The 11,411-nt window shown below is 39.1% G+C and overlaps 1 protein-coding gene across 1 annotated transcript; it reads right to left on the bottom strand.

The window, feature by feature from the left end:
- Positions 1-47: 47 nt before the first annotated feature.
- On the bottom strand, positions 48-8,852 carry CCDC107 (coiled-coil domain containing 107). Its single transcript, XM_065663889.1, has 6 exons — positions 8,189-8,852; positions 5,169-5,374; positions 3,882-3,948; positions 2,589-2,679; positions 1,354-1,463; positions 48-723 (listed from the first exon to the last, which is right to left on the bottom strand). Exons 1-6 carry the CDS (start codon positions 8,850-8,852, stop codon positions 458-460), a joined length of 1,404 nt encoding a protein of 467 aa, XP_065519961.1. The 3' UTR covers positions 48-457.
- Between the last annotated feature and the right edge of the window lie 2,559 nt (positions 8,853-11,411).

The following is an 11,411-nucleotide window of genomic DNA, read 5'->3' on the forward strand; positions in this document are numbered from 1 at the left end:
CTAACTGCTTTTTATACCTGCTTCGGAGAAAGTTTTCCACAAAGAGCTGAATTCATCAGTCCATGCTCTTTAATGAATTCAAGAAAGTCACATGGCAACATGCTTGTTAGCTACAAAATATTTATGAAACATCTATTCTTTATAGTCTTAACTACAAGACATTCTAATATTTTAGTGAAGCATCAGATATAGTTACAGTGCATTATATACAGAGTACAGAAATATTTTTATAGGAAAAAAATAAATAGAAAAAAATATGTAAACATCCTGAGTAAAATTCTGCTGCCACTGAAGTCAGTTACAGAACTGTCATAGACAGGAGCACAGGCAGTATTTCACATCCCTTTTTAAAGCATACAGCAGTGCACCTAACTCCATTCAAAACAGTTTAAAGTGCATACAACATTATAGGAAAGAAATAATTCGTAAGCTTTTGAAAATTTTGTACGTGCAGATTTCATTCGTATTTATTACGCCTCCTCAATCCCATCTCTTCTGATGCAATGTTCATTATTTCTTGGTCTTCTACCACATCTTGCTCAAACTGATGTTCTTCGCACTCATCGTGTAATTCATGCTTTTCTATTCTGTCATCATTATCAATATACTCAAGCAAATCTTCATTACTGTCATCTTCTCTGTCATCCATTTCTTTCTCTTGAGAATGTTCAGCAAACGACTGAATGAGATCTTCAAGTTTCTCATTACAAATGTGGCCAAGATCTTAAAATTCACAAAAAAAAACCCAAAAAAACAAACTTAAAAAGAAAGTTTAAATTACCAAAAATGCGCCAAATTTCAACTTCAGTTGAGAAGCAGCATTTTTGGTTTTCCTGTATTAAGACTCAACTAATGCAAACATTCCCCAAATTACTAGTGAGCCATTCTTACTAGTTAAAATTTCTTTTGGACTCTTATAAACCTCTTGAAAGTCTACAGCTGAAACTAATATAAAATTTGTTGGTTTGTATATTGTGCAGCCTCAGAGCTCCCCACGTGGGAATCCTCAAACTAAAGTTACTCCAGTACTAACAGACTGCCTAGGAACTCCTGTTCAAAAAGCCCATTTTAACAAAGCAGAACATGACTGTGTGGTCTATCCTAGTGCAATGTCTTTTAGCACCTGTTGTTAAAAAAAAGTCATGATGTATCCAGACACACCTCAAACAGGAACAATGACACTCCTCCAGAAAAAAATTAATTTCACACACATTACCTAAGATGCAAGAGCTGAACATTACTATAGGAATATTCTATACTTAAAGGAATCCTATATTTTAAAGGATTATTATTTAAAGTTTATTCCTTTAAAATATAAACTAAAGTTGCCTATCCTGCTGGAAATCAAAGTACCTTTCATTGTGTTTTCTGATTTATCCAATCCACTTTCTTTCATCAGCCGTCTAATTGATTGGAGCTGTGTCATTATTTCATCCTTCTGCTCACAAGCTAAAGCATTAACACTAGGAAAAAAAAAAACCCAGAAGTCAGCAGCTGAAAGATTACCATGGAAGTGACTGCTTGATAATAATGCACAAGACTGCAATAGTTCTGTCTGTGGATAAGTACCATAGTTGAGTTAGCAACACGTTTAAGTCAACATTTTCTTTGAGAACTGTCTCTTGAGAAGTAGGGAGCCCACCACATATGTCTACAGAATGATCTAGCCACTGAATTCTAACACTGGAGCCCCAGTGGCTAAGGCTGAGTAATGACTACTGAAAGAAACAATTCTCCAAAGTAATTTTATTTTTAGTACAACAATGCCTAATGCAGACATTTACAGTTTAGAGGCATTTCTCATTTATTTCAGATTTTGTTTACTCTCTTTTCTCCCCATCACTACCTTAAATCTGTAATGCAAATTTGTCAGTGTATTTGCTGCTTAATAGTTTCAGCACATATTAAGTTCAGAAACACACTAAAGGAATACTCGTGAAATTTTGCATGTTTTTAACTAGGCTTCATGAAGGATGTCAGTCTACACAAAATGGACTGCATGGGTATTTTCATTTTTAGTACTTAAGTAAGGCCCTAGCTTCTTAAAAAATTCTTTAAAACTACAAGAAGGTTGTATTACTTACGCCCTTAATATACAACAGGTAAGCTTTATTTCCCTGAAACACACAGTAACTTTATAGATCCATTTCAAAACAAAAATAATTAGCTACCCCTTGATAACTAATTTTGTTTTCTAATTACAGTAGAAGGAAGAAACTCCTTCTGCTAGCAGAAACCTAATTTCTGCAAAGGCTTTCAATTGCTACTGAGCTTGAGTATTTTTTCAGTATTAATCTCTTTGGTCAATATTTAAATTTAACTTGTTAAGCCACAGTAACATCATAAGTCTGAGCTTTTTTTGCACTTGCGTTTGGTGAACAAGAGACAGGAGGTGACTGTGGAAAATATCACAAATTACAGAAGAGCTATTACCTGCAAAAGGCCACAGAGACAGTAAGTAATTAAAGAAGCTTCCTAAACACTATTCCTTACCTATATATAAGGAACATTTTAAGAACTCTGTTAATATTTTAAAGAATTTCAATTTACATAAAACAATACTAAATGAGATGTTTAGAAACACTCACCAGTTTGACAGTGGATCCAACTGAGTCAATAAGGAATTTAGCATTTTCTCTGTCTGTGCTAGATGCTGCTCCAGCTCTAAAAGCTGATGCTCTAACAAAACACAGAATTAAAAAAAAAAGGGGGGGAGAGTAGGGGGAGGAGGAAAGAGAACACTGTAAGAAATCTATTTACCATACCAAAAGGATATTAGTTTGTATTTTGAGTTGGGCAGTTTAAAAAACAAGATTTTTTTTCCTCTATAAAATTCTAGAGCATGAAAAGGGAATAGCTGGGGTAAGAACAGAAGCTTTACTGTTCCTTTTACGCAATAACCTGCCTCCAACAGTGCCCAAACAGAGGACACATTGGCAGAAACTGATCAAGAATGTGGCTGTCACCTTCCCAGCCTCAAATATATGCAATTTCAAGACTGCATGAGGTATAAGTATTTATACTTAATATACTATCATGAATTTGCCCACTCACATATCACAATTATATTCAACACAATGCACTAGAGTCAAGAGGATTAACTTACCCTACAATACTACTAAACTTTGGAGAAAGAAGAATGCAACACACAGGGATGGTGAGTGGGCAGCACAGCAAATCACTGCTGAACCCAATTACAGATCTGGTATACCAGAGAGGTTGATAGTTGTTTAACTGACTAAATATGTGTCTACATAAAGAGCAAAAAACGTATGAAGTATGAAAACTGCTCAACTTTGATGTTCCATAATTTTTTCTCCAAAGGAAAGCCCACTTTTTGGCACATGCAGAACAGACTGAATCAGACAGTCAAAAGTACTCTAATAAAAAAATAAAGATGGTATAATTTACTCTGTCTCTTCTATAAACATTTGATGTCTTTGACAGGTCTCTAATTTGGCCCAGAAGTTCAACAGTCTCTTTAACTGCTTACCCATACTGTTCCACTACGGACACAGTTAAATTCTAAAGCAAATCATTATATCACTTTTAAATACCCTATTAATCTTATTATATCATATTTAAGCATCCTATTCTACTGAAGAAAACCAAACGAGTCTAAAGTCAGAAAAACATCAGACATTAAAAAGCAAAGAATCATACTATATCACTATACTGTTTCAAAGCATATTACCACCTGGAGTTTCCAAATACATCTCTAACAAGTGTTTCAAATACAAAGACTAACAAAGCCTTTTTCTGTAGGTTCCTAGCTGCACTTAAGTAACTTAAAAGATTGCTCTCATTTAGCCAGACTGCCATCAATGAAAGCATGTAGCTTTGTTCCAGTAGGAAACATGCATTCTGAATGGGTATCTTACCTGTTTCCTTTGCCTTGTCTTCTGTACTTTTTTCCTTTTTGGTGAGACTTTCTTCATGTGACTTCATCTTTAACAAATAAAATCATGTTAAAAACACTTCATGACTATTTGTGTATTAAAACAAAAAGGCATTTAGAAATTTACTGAAGCTAAACAGCAACCATAAAAACCCTGCTCCATTAATGCTCCATTCAGCTGTGCCTTCTTAAACTAACACTCCTGATTTTAAGCAATGGCAACCTAACTGACAGAAGTTGTAAAAGAAAGCAGTTGCTATATCAAACCCAGTTTTCAAAAATGAACAGAAGGAATCTTCTAGGTTACTGGACCCAGTTTCCTACCATTAACTAAGAGGTAAAACTTCCTTCAAGTAATGAAGATGCAATTATAAAAATATTCACATTTCAATCTCACAAGCTCAAGTGTAAAGAGCTGTAACATCCAAATTATTGTTTTTATTATGTTTAGATCTTATTTACAATCTAATTAAATTTATTTTTAAAACCAAACTAGTCAGCCCCCATGTCCATTTTGCTAAGTTGCGATATTTTTCTCATATAGGAGATTATATGAAGCAACTATGGAAATGAAGATGCTGTCTCCGACTCTGTTCAGGCTGGGCTGTTTTTTCTCCTGAAGGCAAACGAGAATATTCCAGATGCCCTCTCAGTATTCCAAGTGCTGTAATATCTCTTACTATAAATAATACGTATCAAGGCATTTAAAAAAGAAAAACATCATGTTTTCTCCTTTTTTTGATTTACAAATGGTAGAAAATGTCTCACATTTCACGGATAAAAGCCTATGTTGCAGCTGCATAATCAAATGAGACATTCAAATAAAATGTCAAGTCAAATAAAAGGTTAAGTCTACTCACTATTTATCTAATTGCTAATCTAAGACTATTACTTAGCAGGAATCATCCTTCTGCCTACCTCATTCCCATACTTAATCTCATTCTGAAGACTGAAAAGGAAGTGAAATACTGATGTGGCTTAAGTTACTGCCTCAGGTAACAGCACTGTTTAGATTCTCAGATTCTTATCTGAGTGGGAGGGGGGTAAGATTCTCACCTTGTTTTATATAGAAGTCAGTCAGAAGCCTTTATAAGGAAGAATCAAAAATTACGAAATTTTAACTCACATTCAAAGTCAAACTGTGCAAGAAAAGGCTTCTCAACAACAATATACATGGGCTCAGAAATGGAAGGGGGGGTGGGATACAGAGAGGCACAAAACAAACCCAACAAGTTACATTTCCTTCCAATTTCTATTATGCTTTTCTTACCTTAAGAAATTTGTATGCTGCAAACACTCCCACTCCAAGAGCATACAATGGCATGAGGGTGAATGCTAACTCTCTACCATTTCCTCTTGTTCTCTCACTCTTTATCTCTTTTTCCATTGCATTTCTCATCTGCTGAATGCTCTGGTAAGTATTACTGTCAGAATTTCCTGGATTCCGGTGAACTTGATAAACTGTCTGAGGACTACCTTAAAAGTTAAATTGAGAGAAAGAAGACAAAGAAAGAAAGGAAATTTAGACTGCAATTAGTTTCACAACTGGAATTAAACTGTTTTCTTTTTATGTGACTTTGTTCATCACTCCACTAAGATGGTATGGGCAGCCCTGCATCCAAATAAAAATTACCAAAATCAAAAAATTAAAAATCACTCTTTCATGAATTGTATGCAAAGTTGAATCTAGACAGCACACTCTCAAACTAGTTTCTAAGTTTCTTTAAGATACAAGTTTTAAGCTTCTTCACAGCAATACTGGCAAACCTACAGCAACCTGCAGAAAAGTAGATGTTACAAGAAACAACTTAAATCTTAAAACTATATTCACAAAAACTGTTGATAATGCTGAGCACAGTTACAAATTAGTATTTTTCCTCTGTAGCAAAGGAGTTAAGTACAAATTGAATTATTGTTTTGTTGAAATACACATGCTGCGTGATGATTTTGTTATTTTGACAGTAAATTCAGCGTTAGCTGAATATTCCCACAGGCTCAGAAATGCTGTACCTCTGCAAATCAAATATTTAGCAGGAGATTACACAATAGCAAAGAGATGCAGCCTTGGAAGTCTGAAGGAAATCACATTTTTGCATGTGATTTGCCTGCCAGAACAGGGAGCAGATTAAAGAACAGCCAGTGTCATTGTTCAATTTAGGAATTAGGTTATTTGGTAGTAAAATCTGGGGTTCATAGGCCATGCACATGAGAAACAGTGCTATCAGCTAAAGAATGCAGATGCTTGCAGAGACAGCAGGCGACTGGAGGGGTGGAAAAGTTTTACACTGGTGTCTTAACTGACTGCCTAGACTTATACTTTCAAATCCCTTTGAACATTTAGTTCATCCTAATTTAATATATCAGAACTGGGTATGGCTAAAACAAGATTCACATTCTATAAAAACTCCCAAACAAAAGACCATTATGCAAATCACTCCCTGTCACTGAATACTGAACAGTGGCATTTCAAGAATTTACAGCCACATAACTCAAGGGTGCAAGAGACAGCCACAATCACACAGAGAAAAAAATTAACGTAAGTTACAACTCCCAGTGAAATAACTCTCTCTTCTTTTTAGTTACATCATCTTCCAAATACAAAAGGATTCTAATTCTGCTAACCTAAGCTGGTACTTTGTGATAAGAGAGCTCCAACACTGTTTTAGAATTGTCTAACATAAGTTAGCCAGAAAAGTTTTTTACAGTAAAGACTCTGACTGTAGCAACGTTTACTTGATAGCAAACTGATGGTAAACAGATGCTCTGCAGTCAAGCCGTGCCAAGTATCACTGCAAGTTCTTCTACATGTAACTGATCAGTTTGCAACATGCCCATTTGGAGATCTTTTATTTGCATGTTTGCTCAGTGGAACTGGAAAGAGAACTGGACAGTTACACAAGAAAATTAAAGGCCCTACCTGATACAAGCAGAACTTGAGCTACCTTAATCATTTAATGCAAGTTCAGGCAGACATACTCCTTTCAACACAAGCAGGTTTAGGCTTACTACAAATGCACTAATCTGGAAATCTTATTTTAACAGTCTTCCTCCTCAGAATGTTTCCTATTGGTTACTAGTTTTAAGTCTGCACTCGCTCTTTTTTTCTTACCTTAAAAACAAATAGAACTGAAAGTAAGTGAAATTTACTGAAATACTTAATATGGTAAAAAAATTTCCACAGGTCATACAATAAGAATGTAGGTGCAGGAAACACCTTCCTGGCACTGAAGAAACAGCAAAGTGAGTTAGCTACCAAAGAAGAGAAAAGAACCACCCACACAGGTGAGGACACCGGATCTGCCTGAACCCTATTTCATGCAGTGCTGGGCCAATACATCGGTAGAATTAGCAGCATGTGAAGTGCTGCCTTTTTGTGAGGTTTGGGTTTAAGACAATTTGATTTATAGGAAATGACAGCTAACATATAAATTAAACATAATGAAGCAAAACAGGCCAGACTAGAGCTTAGGACGCACACAGTTTGACATCAGCTGGGAAGAACGTGGTAGCAGCTCAGGCTTCACTTTTTCTGCCTCCTGGGAAAACAGAGACATAATTTGCAGGATTACAGCAGCTATTTATCCCTTACAATGCTTTGGAAGGTATTATCAAGGAATCACAGAGCCACCTTAAGAAAGCAGGCATTTTATTATTTTCCAGAGTGAAAGCAGACCTTTGGACCTTAAGCTAAATCCTCAGCTGATGTACAGTGACGTAGTTTAACATACATTCATACTGCTCACGTTTTAACAAGAAGCTCTCTAGCCCGTTCAGTGATACCTTTTGTAAGCAAACATCTTCGATTCTTTACAACACATTACCGGTCAAATCTCACACGATGTCTGCTAGTGTTTACTGACAGTAACGCTCGGCTTCCTCACTGCACTTCTAACATGCGCAGTGGATTTCCTCCTCTGACACCTCACAGCTACTCCGCTGCCGGAGGAACTAAGTGCCGCCCTGCAGGCACTATTCCTTACCCAGCCACGCTGAGATACGCTGCCCGTAACAGGGTGTTACCTTTGTAAATCACTTGCTTAGGACGACACACGCGAAAATCAGAACTGCCATGAACTAGAGAAGCAGAACACAAGGTGGGTGGCGAGGAGGGGGAGGGACGCAGCTCGGAGCCGGCTGACAAGGCCTGTCCCTTCACAGCCAGTGTAAATGACCAAGCGGCTCCCGTCGGGCAAGGCCATAAGTCTCTCCCCTCCCGGAGCTACGCTCCCGAGCCAGGCGCTGGCTCCGAGCAGCCGGCAGTGGGGCCCCAGCTACCCCTGTGTCTCCTACCTCTGCGGTGCTGACGGAGATCATCATGTCCGGGGCCGCCCCGCAGAGACCGCCCGGCCCGCCCGCCGCCGCCCGCCCCGAACATCCTGGGCATGACGACGAAGACGCAGAGCACCAGCACCACCGAGACCACCACCTGCTGCGCCGCCGACAGCACCATGGCCGCCGCCGGCCCCACAGCAAGCCTCCGCCCAGCGCGCCGCCGTGCCCCGCCCGCCCCCGCAGCGCCCCCCGGCGGGCTCCTCGCGTCACGGCGCCACAGCGCCCGGCGGGCCGCTCTGCGAGGGAGAAGGTTCTGGAAGAGGCTGGGACGGGCGGAGGTGAAACCGGGATCTCTCCTTGGGACCCCGGCGGTTGGGGCTATGAGGCTATGGGAGGTGGTGCTGGCCTTGTGGGTGGTGCTGAGGCTTGCGGCAGGGCAGCAGCCCCTCCTGCCGGCCATCACAGATAATGCCTTCATCGAGGAGTGTGTACGCGTCCACAATGACTTCCGCTCCAGAGTCCAGCCGGAGGCCAGCAACATGCAGTACATGGTAGGAGCAGGCCTGGGGGTGCACGAGTGGCTCCAGACCCCGCTGGCAGCAGCAGGACAGGGCCAGGGGCTCTTGGTGGCCCTGTGTGAGGCAGCCAGGATGGAATCACTGGTGTGTGTTCCAGATGCCATCACGTTCATTTGATAGGAAATATAGTGAGTCAGTTGTAGACAGGTGAGTCTAGAAACATCAGGCATGCAGGATGAGGATGCAATGACACAGGCCAGCTGCAGATCATAGGGTCATATGAGGTACGTTAAAGGTCATCCATTTGCACCCCCCTGCCACGGGTAGGGACACCTTCCACAAGACCAGGTTGCTCAAAGCACCATCCATCCTGGCCTTGAACACTGCCAGGAGTAGGGCAGCCATAGTTTATTTGGGCAACCTGTGCAGGGCCTCATCACTCTCCCAGTAAGAACTTCTTACTAATGTCTAATCTACATCTGCCGTTTCTCCTATCATGTCACTACATACGCTTGTATGAAGTCCCTCTACAGATTTCTTGCAGGCCCTGCAAGAGTTTCTCCCTAGGAAGAGGCAATGGCCCATCAGCAGGACCAATCCAGAAGACTTAGGATCTTCATCAAAAGCAAGGTCGTGAGCTGCAGTATTGGGGCTAAAGGGAATTTCTGGTAGCAAGGAAGAATTTTTGCTTGTCATAACCAAAACAAATTGCACTTTTTTTTTTTCCTTTTTTTTTTTTTTTTGTTTCCTGGAAAGGGTTAAACAAAACTGAAGAAGATGCAGAAAAAGTGGATGTTTGCTGTTGCCCAGAGGAGCTGTGGCTGCCCCATTCCTGGCAGTGTTCAAGGCCAAGCTGGATGGGGCTTTGAGCAACTTGGTCTAGTGGAAGGTGTCCCTGCCCATAGTAGGGGAGTTGGAAACTAGGTGATCCTTCAAGGCTCATCCAACACAAACCATCCTATGATTCTATGATATGATTCTATGTTTATTGTGTTTTCCTGAAAACTGGAAAAAAACTGTGAATAAAGGTACGCACATAGAAATATGGTTAGAAAAAACTAAAGGCCTGAGGGACGAAACAGTTAGGAGCAGCCAGTGAAGTTACTGTAAGATCCACATAGAGACTAAGAGTGAAATGAAATGTATCAACATCAATAAACCTATGTAATAAACCACAGCATCCTTTATAAGACATAAAACTAAGTATTTTAATGACAGAAGAACCTGGCTGAAAAACAGTTGAGACTGGAAAACAAATAACAAAAATGGTTCATATTCAGAAATCAGAGGTTTTATAAATGGTGGCAGGCCACAAAGAACTAAGAGATAACAGAATAAGTTACTAGCCAAACACTGGCATGTTTACCTCACTGACCTGTCTTTGTAAAATGCTCCAATGTGAATTTAAAGCTTTACTGTAGGAGGAATAAGTGTTCTGGAGCCTCCCTTAAAAAAAAAAAAACTTAGATGTAGATCAGAATCTACAGTAGCTGTGCTTTTTTAGTTTGAATTAGTTTTTATATACCAAATAGAAATCCTTAATGACCTATTCAACAAAAACAAACACAGAATAAGTTTCATGTTTAATTAATATGACAGTAATTTCTTATCTGAATATATAAATGCATTTCAAACAACTTTTCAGTTACTAGCAAGTGTTCTTTGTTAATTTTCGACAGTGAAGGGGGACAAAATATGTCTAATGAAATGAGGCATATTTCCATGCTGCAACAGGAAATGTCAATGAAAATAAAACACTGGTACTTGCCTAAATAAGGGAAAGTATTTCTTTATGAAACTCCGGTGTAGTATATATGTACTTTATTGCCTGACTGGCTTTATCTGAGATCTGCGTGTAGCTTAACATTGCACAGCTATTTCACCTTTCATGTTTTGCAGACTTGGGATGCAGCTTTGGCAAGGACTGCAAGGGCATGGGCAAGAAAATGTGTTTTTGAGCATAATATATACTTAACGGAGAGATATCAGTGCCATCCTAATTTCACATCTGTTGGAGAGAATATTTGGATTGGAAGTATTCCAGCATTTAATGTTACTGGTATCATTAAATCATGGTATGATGAGGTCACATTCTATGCCTTTAATGAGGATGCATGTTCTAAGTTCTGCGGTCATTACCTTCAGGTAAGAGTTATCTTTGGTAAAATGTCCTGTATAGTGCCTCCCACATGAATCAGTGGGGGCTGTAAATAATACAGAGTTCTGTATGTGATCCATAGTGACTGACAGTTTATTGACTTTTGTAATCTCAAGCAATGTCTATCCTGTCAGTTGGTTCCTCTGGTTTGTATGTAGTAACATATTCTTCTTGTTCACAATACTGGCCCTACTGAAAGCCCCATTATATCAGTACTGCCTGAACTTCATAAAATAATCATTTCAAGTTCTACAGCTTCAAAGCCACACAGTTCTGTTTTCTGCAAGTTTGGAGATGCTGTTCAAAATAATCACAGTAATTGCAGAATGTTTGTGGTACGCTATAGTAGAAATGTTAACAGACGGAGAAAATCCATCCAAAGTAAATTGTCTTCTTTACATATTTTATAAAAAAGGAAGAGAAGAAAAAGAGCATCAGCCACAAAAGAGGCAATTTATGATATATATCTGATTTCTCAGTGGTAATTGTGACAATCTTAATTCTGCTGAGAAAGTGAAGCTTTTCTTGGAACACTTAATATTTTAAATGCATCTGTTAATTACCA

The sequence above is a fragment of the Lathamus discolor genome, chromosome 1 (genome assembly GCF_037157495.1).
Source record: "Lathamus discolor isolate bLatDis1 chromosome 1, bLatDis1.hap1, whole genome shotgun sequence".
Lineage (NCBI taxonomy): Eukaryota > Metazoa > Chordata > Aves > Psittaciformes > Psittacidae > Lathamus > Lathamus discolor.

What these genes read in the sequence shown, in the direction of transcription:
- CCDC107 (XM_065663889.1), bottom strand. Translation starts at nt 8,852, where the DNA reads ATGGCATCTGGAACACACACCAGTGATTCCATCCTGGCTGCCTCACAC. An exon ending in AGACAAGGCAAAGGAAACAG is followed by an intron (nt 2,680 to 3,881) that starts GTAAGATACCCA and finishes GTGTTTTGTTAG; the next exon opens with AGCATCAGCTTTTAGAGCTG. An exon ending in TTGGATCCACTGTCAAACTG is followed by an intron (nt 1,464 to 2,588) that starts GTGAGTGTTTCT and finishes TTTTTTTCCTAG; the next exon opens with TGTTAATGCTTTAGCTTGTG.